General features: G+C 40.3%; 1 protein-coding gene across 7 annotated transcripts in view; it reads left to right on the top strand.

Annotated features, from left to right (window-relative positions):
• Positions 1-14,903, top strand: part of LOC311519000 (uncharacterized protein) — a 152,063-nt gene that overhangs the window by 110,332 nt on the left and 26,828 nt on the right. For 6 of the 7 annotated variants that reach the window (XM_084625114.1, XM_084625116.1, XM_084625118.1 and 3 more), the window contains 3 exons: positions 267-314; positions 5,638-5,682; positions 9,082-9,129. In XM_084625114.1, coding sequence (XP_084481240.1) covers positions 267-314; positions 5,638-5,682; positions 9,082-9,129 — 141 coding nt within the window. The remainder of the gene's footprint in view (positions 1-266; positions 315-5,637; positions 5,683-9,081; positions 9,130-14,903) is intronic. The other variant, XM_084625119.1, reaches the window with a different exon arrangement.

Genomic DNA, 14,903 nt, shown 5'->3' with positions numbered 1-14,903 from the left:
TGAGGAAGGCATCTTCACATGTTCCTTGTCAGAGAAGGGTTATAAGCGTAGGAAATGAGTGAGATGGAAGGCTAAGGAGTTCTTCTAGATTTATACTGGTGTAACTGAGGTCAGAATCTAGCATGGCAATTATGGCACCAACAGTTACACATTTTCATCTGATTTTGGACTGGTTTGTTCTTGGAAGGAGCATTTCAGTTTTAAATTGAAATACCGTAATCTAGGCTAACGTATAATCTCTATCCTATGGTTCTTCTTATTTGCAGAGCATGAATCTATTAAACAAGAAAAAGCTGTTTCCCATGCCAAACCAGGTAGTCTTTTGTGTTCAGTTTCAAGGTTCATGTAAGGGTCCTCTTCTAATAGGTTTTATGTGCTATACAGAATTGGAGGGGAGGGTACTGCTGGTTCAGGGAAGGGGTTTGTTTTGCTTCAGGGGAGCGGAAAATTTATTTCCCACGGGGCCAGATTGTGAATATCTTTTTAATGATGGTGAGCTGTTGTTCACACAAGTAGTCCCATTCGCTTCAGTGGAACAATTTATGGGACTCTCCTCACCAGTGGGAGTAAAGTGTTTATAACCTGGCCCTCAATGAGCCAAGGTAAATATTTGGAATCACCCCATCTAAGCTTTTCCCTAACACGATCAGTTGTTACCTAAAATGGTCAAAGTCCAAAAGAGAGAGCACCATCATACAGTCTATGAATCACTTATCAACAAGGAGTTCAGCACTTAGTAGGACTTGTGTTGATCCTGTGCACTGGGGTGATTTGCGAATTTCACCCATTGTGAGGATCATCGTGGGCCAGATTGTGAATCCGTTTCCTCTCACTGGGCTGGAGGTACTTGCATGAATATTCCCACTGAGACACCAAGGGGATTCATAGTCTGGCCCAATAGGAGAAACTCATGGTAAGATGATTGTTTGATAGAAAACTCAGCTATTTGGTGCTCAGTTTAAGCTGCTGCTGAATAGCCTTATTGTATGCAATAGGCCCTGAAACAGCAGATATTTGAGTCTCATTGATCTTGTTTGACAGTGCTGCTGTTATCATGGGGACTAGCTTTGCATAAAAACAAACTCTTCTTGAATCAGCTCACTAATATACTTCTTACAAACATGTGTTCCTTCAGCATCAGGCAGACAGGTCTTTCTTTCTCACCTATTTGTCTGAACAAACATTTTTGTTGTGGTTGTGACAGTTTCATTGGAAATCCTCATTCTTTGTATGTTACTTTCCCCATCTCCCTTGTATAACAGTGGAGCATGCTAGTAGATGTAGAATATCATAGATATGAGTAGGATCTCCCTGAAAGATTCTACTGCGTAGAGCAACTGGTGATATTTAGAGATCTTCTATTGCTGCCTTCTTGAGGGGAGGGGCCGGCAGGCAATGTTCCTCATCCCAGTCTTTGAACATCCAGAATCTGTTTTTTACCTCATTGTCCACTATTTGTTTACTGATACTGGAGACTATGGGCCACATTTAGTGAAGCTGGTTGAGGGAGGTATAAAATACCTTTTCCTCCTCAGTCTGGTCCTGAATCCTATGGGAGGATTTATCCCAAGAGAGGGTATGCAATGGTACCACCATCCTCTCATGGATGGGCAGCTTTAAGATTTTCTCTTTGACTTAACCAGCCACCCACTTGGTAAGTAGTTCTGACCCCTGCAGGCCTCCTAGCAGCGAGGTGGTTGCTGCCACATTCCACTGTTGCAACCTTCCCCTTTGGCAGAATTTTCACCTGTATGGGCCTCCATCGGGATCTATATGGTTGGACTCCAGCATAGATCCTGAGCTGAGTTAAGCCTATGAAGACAGCAGCAGCAGCTCATGAGATAGTTGAATTAGCATGTCAGCATAAGTGGCCTCTGCTGAGCCAGTCTCCTGCCCTTGGCAATGAAAACCATCCAGTTCCAGTCCACTGCACACTGATGGAGGGTAGGAGGCTTTTTCTTGGCTGCTCAGTTGCATGTAACACATCCAGTCAGCACGAATACTTATCCTGTGAGCACAGTGAAATCAGCACTGACTTAATGGTTAGCCATATCTCCTCCAGATGTAGTTCAATTTCTGAATGCGATGGTTCTTGAATATCACACAGCCAATACAACTATCTAGTTGCAAAGTTCTGTTGGGGTGATCAGAAGCTTGCACAACTACAAACTAGGTTAGAGCCCCTGGAATTTAAACCCTTAATGAGAACAATGGATTGTTGAATTTGTTTTTGTATAAGAGATCTTTTCTCGGGTGATTCATGGTTGCTTTGGAGAAGTATGGCAGTTTGTTTGCTGGTGACTGGAAGTACTTATTTGAAAACATCAGTTGTTCTTCTTCCTGCTGTGTGCCAGTCAGGCCCAATGACAACAATTCCGGGCCCCAGGGTCATCCCTAGGGGGCTGCAGGGCCCAGGGCAGAAGTGATGAATCTGTCACTTCCAGGACCGACCACTCTGGCCAATTGTGCCAGCCCATGGGGCCCCTGAAAGCATGGGGCCCGGAGATGTCGCCACCCCACACACATACCTAGGAGCCCCGTGGCCTGCCTGGGCTATTTAAAAGTGGCTGGGGCTCCTGCTGGCAGTGGCCGGGGCCCCTGGACCCTTTTAAATAGCCCGGGGCCTGGGCAATTACCCCCTTTGTCCCCCCTCCCCCATCAGCAGGCCTGGTGCCAGTGAGTGCTCTTGCAGACTGAATGATAAGAAACCTCTCAAGGGGAGTGGCCTCTTTCTTCACTTTGATTTACAGCAGCTTCATAATGTAATTCTTATCATTCATGCCACCAAATTCCAAGGTATTACAAGACTGAGAAATCAACAGATGTACAAAAACATGTTGACCCAAAAAGGGAAAAATTTAAATTCAGATATAGTTGTGACCAGCCAAAGCAAGAGAACCAAATTCATCCCTGGTGTAACGCTGTTGAAATCAGGGGAAACATACAAGAATCAATTTGTAACTTTTTTTCGCATTTAAAAAATGGGGGAAAAAAGTAATTTCAAAATGAAAAATCAAAATGTTTCATTCCAAAAATGTTAAAACGGGACACTTCGGAATTCAGAACTATTTCCCCAAAATGGAATTTTTACTAACTCAGCATGACTTCATGAAGTGTTTTGATTTCAATGATATTAAATACCCTGACAGAAAATGGTTCCCTCAAAGTTTTTCCAACCACCTCTACTCAAAAGTTTGGGGGATGTATTGGGCTTAGGTAAGCACCCAGATATTCAAAGACTTCCCTAAACCAGTCCCTCTATCTTCCTACCTGGTTTCACTCAATGCTTAGAGATGCAGGTAAAAGGGTTATTCAGCCACCTTTTGAAGATCTGACTGGACGTGAGAAGGAGGGCTACATCCATAACAGGGAGGTCTGCCACCAGGAGTATGAGCAGATCCATAAGCTGAGGAAGACTAGGTTAAGGGCATCTGGTAGGTGGGTGACTACAGGAGAGGGGTCCTCACTCTTAACAAATCATGTTCAAACCTACACAAAGATTTGTCTGTTGTCTCTTTGTTTGCTTGTTTATCTATATCAGTTGTCTGTTGTCTTATACTTAGAGTGTAAGCTATTTGGTGCAAGGACTGTTTGTTTGTACAGTGCCTAGCACAATGGGGTCCTTGTGCATGACTGGGTCTCCTAGGCACTACAGTAATACAAATAATAATGGTTTGATTTCTGGGTACTCAATTGTTGTTTTTACGAAAATAGTTTAAACTAAGGTTTTATTTCACTTGACTGTCTTAATTCAGGTTTCAGAGTAACAGCCGTGTTAGTCTGTATTCGCAAAAAGAAAAGGAGTACTTGTGGCACCTTAGAGACTAACCAATTTATTTGAGCATGAGCTTTCGTGAGCTACAGCTCACTTCATCGGATGCATACCGTGGAAACTGCAGAAGACATTATATACACACAGAGACCATGAAACAATACCTCCTCCCACCCCACTGTCCTGCTGGTAATAGCTTATCTAAAGTAATCATCAAGTTGGGCCAGTTTGTGCTGGAAATGGCCCAACTTGATGATTACTTTAGATAAGCTATTACCAGCAGGACAGTGGGGTGGGAGGAGGTATTGTTTCATGGTCTCTGTGTGTATATAAAGTCTGCGGCAGTTTCCACGGTATGCATCCGATGAAGTGAGCTGTAGCTCACGAAAGCTCATGCTCAGATAAATTGGTTAGTCTCTAAGGTGCCACAAGTACTCCTTTTCTTTTTGTCTTAATTCAGTAACTGTCTTAATGAAAGCTTAATTCAGCTGAACTGTTTGATGTCAATATGCCATACAGCGTTCGGACATGGTGTTCTACTCTCCTGTATCAGGAGAGAAAGCTGGAGATTTGTGTATTTGTGCCCTTTGCCTTAAATTAACTTCATTGCACATCTTGCAAAAGCACTTGAATATACAGCACTGTTACAGCCATAGTCTTACTATAATCGAATGCTGTGCTAACCTCAGAATATCCCAACATACAAATGTATTAAAAGAGCTGTCCTCCCTGTATTCTTACTTGAAGAGGCAGCATATAGTGAAAGATTCATGGAGAAAATGTTCTTGTGAGATTTCCATCATAACTAGGGAAAGCAAAAACCATTCAGTTTAAGACTCACATAAGCATTGAGACTTTGGTGCTTATCCAAAGCAAATGGAAACTCCAAACTTCTGAGGTTCACCCATCACTCATCCATTTGGATGGTATAGTCCAACTTTAAAGTCAACTAGACCTTTCCCTACTGTATTGGTATATGAAACTGTTAATATACAAACCCTAGATGAATGGAAATGCACTGGAGTTAAAATGTTCACATAACATAGCTGAGATGTTAAAAAGAGCTGCTTTATCTAAAATAGCTGCTGCTTCATTGTGCCCAAATGGACCTGTCAGTTTCAAAGGTAGCTGTGAGATGGAGCTGAGTCAGTTTCAGTGTACAGTGCTCATATTCAGCTGACAGTCACATTGCAAGGGAAGAAAATATAGTTCAGTAATAAAAACTAAATTGCATGTAAATGAACAGAAATTACCAACTACTTTGGTAAAAAGTTTCACCATTCAGTTCTGTATCTTCTTTGTTTTCAGTATACAATAAAGGTATTTTTCAGAGCTAGATTTTATTCCATCAGTGTTAATTCCCTTTGAAATAAGCCAGTTATTTTATTGTATACATTTAGGGGCAAATCTCACTCACTTCTTTGTGGCCTCTCAAGGTGATCCAAAAAGAAACTGATGCAACAAAGAGGATTTGGCAAGCCAATGCTAGGGATGAACGTGCCCAGAGCACTGAGAATTTAGTTCTTTGGAAGCCAATGCTCAGCACAGATTTCGGAGGGGGGGTTCCCAAAATTGTTATCACTGGCTAAGTGGAAAAACAATTTCATTTTGAGTGCTAATTGGAAGACACTATCAAGAGTGTTATTGTTTTCCCATTGCTAAAGCTTGGGGCCTAATAATTTGTCCTGCCATGAAATATCTCACCAGGCAGTCAGAATACATATTTTACAGTTCTACAATAAAAGTGATGCAAAAAGTCATGGTGGCTTATGTAAAATATGCTGAATTTATAAATATATTGCTAGTTATACCCCTGTGCTAACATCACATGAATTTCTATCTTTTATACTTTTTTCTTAATACAGAGGAAAAAATCAAACAAGAAAAGACAGTTCCCACTGAAAAATCAGGTAAGGGAGGTGTCCTCCTTTTTAGATTTATGCTTTTTTCAATCCTGTTCAGAATTCACACTTATGTACTAAATTTACATTGCAGTTATTACTCAGAATAATTTTGAAATCTGTAACTGGTGGCATTTAGATCCAGACAATCCCCATGAGCATACTTCTTTAGGAAGATGCTATGTACCTCAGAGTTGATCAAGTATATCAGCAATTTAGATTATAAGCTCTTTAGGGTCCTTGTCCATGATTGGGGCTTCTAGGTGGTACAGCAAAACAAATAATAATAATAATAACAATAATAATAAATTATCAAACATAAAGTCTTTTGTGGATATTTTTATTGCATAATTCCTTTGTGTTATTTTGAATATGCTTCTTATTTGGTGCATGACCTATTTTGCAAATTAGATACCCATTGATATGGTGCATATTTGAAAAGAGTTCCTTTCTTTAAATAGTAATTGTTAGTTATATCGTTTGTCTTTATGTTGCACTGTTTAGGAATTTGCACAACAATGGTATTTCAACACAAAGTGATGATACATAGGTCTGCACATCTAGTAAAAATACTGTTTTGATATTCAGTATACAAATATACTACTGTAGATTTCCACAGTAAAGTCCAAAACAGTTTAACTTTTATATCAGTGTATTAATAGCTTTGGGGAAAATACAAAATACAGTACTGCGGTATTTTTATATGGAATATTGGGACCCTCATATCATATCTACAAGTACTGTTAAATGAGAAAACTTAGGGAAGGAAAACCATAGCATCCGTGTATCTTCAGTCTTTTCTACAACTAAATTCAACCTTTTTTAAAAAAAATACCTTTGTAAATCTGGCCCATAGTAACGTTACTTATGCATCTTTGCATGTGAAGGGAGTGAAAGGGTTCAGCTAAGAATGAGTGAGGAGGGAATATACAAAAGGGAGGGAGCAAAGTTAGTAGGCAAAATGTTTACAATGTATTTCTTTGTTCTTTATGCCTAAATATAACATGTTTATCTTCTTTTATCCTCTGTAGTCAAGTCAAAGCCAGCAAGTATGTAGTATATACCTTGCTAAGGATAAGTCCTTTAATATAGTTGGATTTGTGACTATTTTACTTTTAACAAATAAAAACTTTGTATTGGTAACTTATTAGTTTTTTGCTTAAAGCTACATTCTCTCTATCCCAGCAATCCTAATCTCCGCTATTGCTTTGATTTAACATACTTGTTTGTCATTCCTAATTGACAGCCCATTCAGTTTCCTGTGCATGTGGAAGGAGGTGTCATTCAGCACAAAATTAAGTTTTAGCTCATTGTTTATATTCATCACCTCCTGTGTGAAGTCCCTGGCACTTCCTGGTTTTCTAGGCATTTCCCAGAATGCATCATTCTGTGGAATCACAGTTAATCATGGAATTCCTGGTAATCTTAACAGGGATGGGACAGAGGCATTTAGCATTGATTTCTGGGAATCATTAATTTTTTTTTAGCTTTGCAGTTCACCTTTGAGTATGTCTTGGTACTCACTGTTTTCTGACAATGTCGGGGGCATCAGAGAAGGAAACAATGGCCAACATAGCACTCACCTGATCCTCCTGCTTTAAAAATTCCTCTGGCCCCTAGTTGCGTGCCGTTGGCCTAGCTACTACCATGCTGTGAGAGTTTAGGGTTGCTGCAGTTTTCATTTAGGCAGGTGTGTTTATTTCCTACAAATTATGCAATGCTAGTCGTCTGTTCTTAAATGAGTGTTTCTCTTCAGTTTTCTCTTGCCTTCAAAATGCCATGCAACTTACAAATTGATAGAAATTATCGTGCAAGTGAACAAAAAAATGGAAACGTTAATTGCTGCTGAAGAGGCTTTTTCTCCTTTATTCTCCATAGTGACATATAGTCTATTCATATGCTCTGGGATTAGGGTTGCCAGCTGTCTAACCACACAAACGCGAACACCCTTGCCTCACCCCTACTCTGCCCCTCCTCAGAGGCCCCACCCCACTCACTCATCGCTGCTTGCTCTCCCCCTCCCTCACTCACTTTCACTGGGTGGGGCAGTTGGGGGTTGGGGTTTGGGAGGGGGTGCAGACTCTGAGCTGGGGCCAAGGGGTTCAGAGTGTGGGAGGGGGATCTGGGCTGAGCCTAGAGCAGGGGGCTGGGGTGCAGGAGGGGGTGTGGAGTGCAAGCTCTGGGAGGGAGCTTGGGTGCTGGAGGGGACTCAGGGCTGGGGCAGGGGGTTGGGGTGCAGGATGGGGGTGGGGTGTAGGCTCCCAGAGGGACTGTGGGTGCAGGAGGGGGCTCCAGGCTGGGGCAGGGGGTTGGGTGCCGGCTCTGGTCAAGCGGTGCTTACCTCTGGCTGCCCCTGCCTGCCCTAGCCCTGCACCACTCCCGGAAGTGTCCGGCATGTCTCTGCAGCCCCTGTGGTGGTCTCCACACTCTACCCTTTCCAACGCGCCACTCCTGGAAGCAGCTGGCACATCCTTGCGGCCCCTGGGGAGGGCAGGGCCTGCCCTTGCAGCTCCCAGTTCCTCGCCAGTGGGAGCTGCAGAGGTGCCGTTCAGAGCGAGGACAGCGTGTGGAGACCCTCTGCCTTCCCCAAGGGCAGCAGGGACGTGCTGGCCACTTCCGGGAGAGGCATGGGGCCAGGGCAGGTGGGGAGCCTGCCTTAGCTCTGCCAGACTTTTAGTGCCTAAAATCTCCTGGTTTGGCTTCAGTAGCCTCTGGGAGATAGAGCCTGATTCTGGGAGACTCCCTGCCAAACCAGGAGAGTTGTCAACCCTAACTGGGATGTATTCTGAACTTTTGGAGTTCAGCTTAAGTATCTGATTTGCAAACATAAATGCTTGGTGAAAGGATGGTAAATTTGCACAGTACTTTCCTTTTTTGAGAATTCAGAACTTTCAATAGAATAATTACAGAGCTGATACAAACCACTGTTTGAAAGATGAGTTCCCATTGATCCCCAGGGATGTGTATTAGTCCTCAAAATACTTCAATGATCCACCTATTTGTGATCTGTGCTACTGATTTGAGAGTAGACTATATCCATAAGTACTGAATTTATACTATTAAAAAATTACCCCCTTGTTGGTTTTGTGGCATATGCTTTGAATCTCCATTTTGCAGGGTTTTTCATCCCTTGATGTATGTGCATAACTCCCGGTAACATTAATAGAACTTATACATGTGCATCATGGGGAGACTTGACACCTAGATGCAATATTACTTATTACTACTTTGCTGCAGACTTTATAATGAATAGACTGCTAGAGGCTAGTCATTTGGCTTTCTTCCACAATAACAGCATGCACAATATAAGATAAATGTTTACTCTTGAAGAAAACATGCACGCGGCTCTTACTTACTTTAAAAAAGGTATGATTGAATTAGCTTTTTCATGCTGCTGCTTTTGTATAGAGCACGAAGCTGTCAGACAAGAAAAAGAAGTTCCACAAACAAAATCAGGTAGGCTTTACTGTATGTTCAGTTATCCCTACATTTGAAACTGCTTAGATAAGTCACAATAGAACTGCATATGACAAATGCCAAAATGTACAAGTGCATGGCACTGTTTAACTTTTTGAAGCATACTGTGGCTTTGAAGTGTGGCAAATAGCCGTTACATGTTACTAGAATTCTTATGTCCATTTCTTCAGCTATATAAAGACAATTTCCTGCTTCCTTGACTCCACTCTTGTCAAGAGAGTTCATAGAATCATAGAATATCAGGGTTGGAAGGGACCTCAGGAGGTCATCTAGTCCAACCCCCCGCTCCAATCAGGACCAATCCCCAACTAAATTATCCCAGCCAGGGCTTTGCCAAGCCTGACCTTAAAAACCTCAAAGCAAGGAGATTCTGCCTCCTCCCTAGGTAATGCATTCCAGTGCTCCACCACCCTCCTAGTGAAAAAGTTTCTCCTAGTATCCAACCTAAACCTCCCCCACTGCAACTTGAGACCATTACTTCCTGTTCTGTCATCAGCTACCACTGAGAACAGTCTAGAGCCATCCTCTTTGGAACCCCCTTTCAGGTAGTTTGGTTGCCCTCCGCTGGATGCTTTCCAATTTTTCCACATCCTTCTTATAGTGTGGGGTCCAAAATTGGACACAGTACTCCAGACGAGGCCACACCAATTTTGAATAGAGGGGAACGATCACATCCCTCGATCTGCTGGCAATGCCCCTACTTATACATCCCAAAATGCCGTTAGTCTTCTTGGCAACAAGGACACACTGTTGACTCATATCCAGCGTCTCGTCCACTGTAACCTGTAGGTCCTTTTCTGCAGAACTGCTGCCTAGCCATTCGGTTATGTCAGCAGAGTTTGATCCATAGGCTGAAAAGTGTTTGTTTTGAATACTCTCACCTACAAAATAATTTTGGTAGTATTCTGCTATTCATTTGGATTTCATTGAACTCCTGCATGGTTCAAATTCTCAGGACCAGGTACACTTCCGTTTTCTTCAAGGATCGTTATTTCCCTATACTAGCATTTTATATACTAGCTTGTTCAATCCATCATATTGGACTATCCATTTTCATTTTGTTAAATGACTTTTGGATATTATCATTAGTATGAAGTATCTCTGTGTAATGTATTTACTGCAGCAGTATGAAGCAGTACAGTACAATTACACTATAAAGAGATGATCACCCCTATAAAAGAGAGATTCTGCTCTGGACTGCAGAGTGAAAGAAGCTGTGTAGATGTAAGGCGTCTGCTGTTAATAATTATATTTCATTCTTACAGAGTACATTTTATCTGTCTTTCTCAAAGTGATTATCATTATTGTTATAGTTGTAATGTTGTTAGTTACAATAGTAACTTCACTAAAAACAATGCTTAATTATATGTGAGAATTAATAAAGCAACCCTGGGCCGGGAAAATATTATACCAGCCTTCTCCATACGTCTCCATTCTGAATATTATTCTTCCCTCTTTTACTTCTCAGCCAGATCAAAAGTAACTGCAAGTATGTGCCAGAGACATTTTCTACTGAATATAAGCCTGCCTTTAGATGCATGATGCCTTGGATTGGGTTTTGATTTTTGCAACTTTGTCATGCTAGAGAATGTTATTTTTTTTTCTAAAAGTGATACATTGTGGATTTTATTCATTCTGCCTAAAAAGCGAGTGAGCCAAAGCTACAAGTGATCTAATACTGTGCAGCTGCAACACTCAGATCAGCTAGTTTGTGATTATTTTTTTATATAAGTAAAGTAAATTATCCTAGTAGCATAATTTAGATTAGTGTGGTTTTAGGTGGGTGTGGTCAGATCAATTTTTGATAAAGTATAGATCAATTAGAATTGTTAAATAATGTTTAGCATAACAGAATTAGAAGAAAATGTTATATAATTTATTTGTACTGTTTGGAAATAGTTTGTATAGTGAATTAACCAGGCATGTTTGCTAGCCTTTTCAATAGCCTGTAGTTTTTACATCTAACAGAATAAGATACCCAATTCAAATGAAGAAAAGAATGAAAGATCATGATGTTTAAGTGAGTTAGAAGAGAAATTAGACAACACACACAGAATGAGTCTTCCTTGCACTCCAGAAATTCTCCTTGTTGAGGACTATGGGAGTTTTGGTTGTGTAAAGAAGGATTGGATTAGTGTCAATTGCATTGTGAAATTAGATGTTACGTACTGCACATTGTGTTAAAACAACAATAATACTTTTAATAAAGATCAGTGTTTATGCTTATGAAATGTGAAAATTAATTAATACATTCTAAAAGCATTGTAAAATACATAGATGTAGTGCATAGAAGGTCTGATTCAAAGCCCATTTAAGTCAATTGAAAGCCAAAGCCCACTGAGGTCAAAGGCAGGATCTGGCCCATACTATATGTGGAGGTTAATCCTTCAAACTAAAATAATCTATTGACATTATTATATGATATCTCTTCAAAACTGAAAGTCATTTCAGATCACATGGACTAATGTCCATTATTTTCTAATGTAGACAATACAGATATATATTCTTTACAGAAAGCTGCACTGCTGAAATAATTTAGCAATACTTTAAAGAAATATTCAGATAAAGTAATATTTGAACTTAATTAAAACAGACTGAGGACAGAGAACATGAAAAAATAGTTACCACCTTAGGAGTGATTCTGAAACAAGTTGTCATTAAAAAAAACATGTTAATACAACTTTGTTCATGTTACAAATTGTGAACTATAATAATATAGTTTTATTGGAGGGACATGTCTGTCAGCAGAAGAGAAGGAAAACCTGTAAAAAGATGAGTGCTTGGGTACTGAGAAAATAACTAAAGTACATACCTTCGCAGATAAGGTATCAGAAAGGTCTTTGAGGCAGGATCTGTCTTTGTTCTGTGCTTGTACAGTGCCTAGCACAATGGGGCACTGGCCTCTTGCTGCTACTGTGATACAAATATGTATGAATGAAAGTTATAAAGCAAAATCCTGAGAGGTATTGACTACCTTCAACTCCCACTGAAGTCAGCAGGTGGCAGCAGCCCCTCAGCACTAGGGCTGGTAGAAAATCTACCTTTGGAACTGTTTTGTAACAAAAATTTTGTCAACAAAACAAAACTCTTGGGGGAAAGGGTCTGCTTTCTGTGGAAAAATTACAACTTTTAATTTTAAAAAATCACCCAAAGTCTAGAAGTTTTAGCAGAAAACAGACAAATTTCAATTCAGAAATGCAAGCCTTTAATTTTGGTGTGTGGAACTGAATCAAAATGTTTCATTTTTGCTCAGTTTGACATTAGACCACATCCTTCTGAGCTACTACGGTGTCCCGGGGGACTTGTAGTTTGGGTATCTGATGACTCTTTTCTCTTTTCTCATTTCTCAAAAATGATTAGGGGTCTAGAACACATGACTTATGAGGAGAGGCTGAGGGAGCTGGGATTGTTTAGCCTGGAGAAGAGAAGAATGAGGGGGGATTTGATAGCTGCTTTCAACTACCTGAAAGGGGGTTCCAAAGAGGATGGCTCTAGACTGTTCTCAATGGTAGCAGATGACAGAACGAGGAGTAATGGTCTCAAGTTGCAGTGGGGGAGGTTTAGATTGGATATTAGGAAAAACTTTTTCACTAAGAGGGTGGTGAAACACTGGAATGCGTTACCTAGGGAGGTGGTAGAATCTCCTTCCTTAGAGGTTTTTAAGGTCAGGCTTGACAAAGCCCTGGCTGGGATGATTTAACTGGGAATTGGTCCTGCTTCGAGCGGGGGGTTGGACTAGATGACCTTCAGGGGTCCCTTCCAACCCTGATATTCTATGATTCTATGATTCTGTGAGTGGGCTCTCCAGCCAGAATACAGCTCCCACAATGCAATGTGGCCATGGAATTTTCATGATGCACCATGACAGCTCAGCAAGAGGGAAGACTGTGTTGCATCATGGGAGATGTTACTAAAGCATATGCTGTTCTGACACATGCCATTGACAAACAATAGCCAAAAAGAAAAGGAGTACTTGTGGCACTGTAGAGACTAACAAATTTATTTGAGCATAAGTTTCGTTAGCTACAGCTCACTTCATCGGATGCATGTCAACATGTGTCAATGTGACTTTTTTGGGAAAAATCCTTGAATCTGCATTTTGCTGCTTGGAATGATCGTATTGATCTAGATAAATAGTTTCTAATTTAAAAATATCAACAAACAGATATCCAACTGTGTACCTAAATATCTTTATCTACAATTTATACCCTGATCCAGTAATCCCTGTGTAGCTCTAGTTAAAAGACTTTCTGGATCAGCTTTATATAGCATCTTCATTTACATGAATATCTCTTGGTTTTAACTGATCTTTTCACTCAAAAAGGAGTATTTATTCTGGATAGCAGCTGCCCAATCCTAGTACTAAGTGACTTCACTGCAAATATTTCCAATTAATTTATATGTACATTATAGCACTGTAAAGCCATGGTTACTGAGTAATCTATGGTCTTCAGGGCTTGTGTGTAGCACAACTATATGCTAAATGTGTACGGGTATTTTGAGTCAAATTTATTTCCAATTTGTACCCTGTGCTATCCCATTAGAATCAATGGATCGGGCATAAATCAGCGGAGAATTTGGCTCATTATGTGAAAGGCAGGCCATAACATAAATAAAAAACTAAGTCTGAAGTACTCCAAAATTATCTCTGTAAATTTTAATAGTAATCACCAAAATTAATTAGCATTTGATCATTAAAATAATTAGTAAACCATCCTATTTTCATCATCTCCAGTTTAGTGTGAAACGGTGTCTGTGATGGCAATTGGTCATTTATCAAATCAGAGGCTTTAATTAAATCTAAAACACAGTTTCTGCATACTGATTACTTTAAAGGCTATCAAATTATGACTGGTTACCTAGAACAGACAAAGCTGGTGGTATTTTTTCTTAAATAAGAAGTAATTGTTTAATGATATGAAATGCTAACATACAGTGGGAGAAACATTTAGTGTGGAATTTTCAAAAGATCTCAACATTGGCCCTTCACTGCCCCTGTAGAATTCAGTAGTAAAATTCCCAACCTTGGGGTACAATTTCTGTCAATGTTTTAACACTGGTTTTAATCCCCAGCTTTTCTGTCTTGGTGCAGATGAGGGGGAAGAAGACAAAGGTGACTCTAAGTCTTCTTTACGCCTGCCCCTCTTCTTCACTTTCCCCCTCCTCCCCATCCCCCCAACCTGGGCCAACCATGGAGTCAGACAGTTTCCTGTTCAACGGCCAAAGGAGAGATGTAGTCTAGCTTCAGAAAATGGACAACAGACGATAATTGGGGCATGAGGTCCCCAAACTACAACTCCCATGGGGCACCATGCAGCATTTTCAAATGTATTATAATAATAATTATTATTTGGATGTTCAGTTTTTAAACAAAGTCCAAATTTTCTAAAGAAAATGGACATCTTTTGTAAAAAGTTTTAGTTGAAGATGCAACTTTCCATCCAAAAAAAACCCAGTTTTGATGGAAAACTTTTGGCCAATCCTGTTTATGATACAGAGGGCCACCAGATGAAACACATCATTTTCAGCTGAAGCAAAAGGTGATAGCTCACCCAAAGTGGAACCTTAAAAAAAGTTTATATATATCCCTGCAACCTGAATGCATCCAGTTCTGTACTGTTCTAGTTAAAAGGGATTACGTTTCTGTCTGGCATGCAGGGTTTCTGTCTTTTCTTATCTTATCTTAAAATCCATAGGATAAAATGAACATTAATGAAACAGAGGGGAAAAGAGAGTTTCATTTTCCAGTCACC

This window comes from Lepidochelys olivacea (genome assembly GCF_965140295.1).
Source record: "Lepidochelys olivacea isolate rLepOli2 genome assembly, chromosome: 3".
NCBI lineage: Eukaryota > Metazoa > Chordata > Testudines > Cheloniidae > Lepidochelys > Lepidochelys olivacea.
This window is presented reverse-complemented; position numbering and strand designations above follow the sequence as displayed.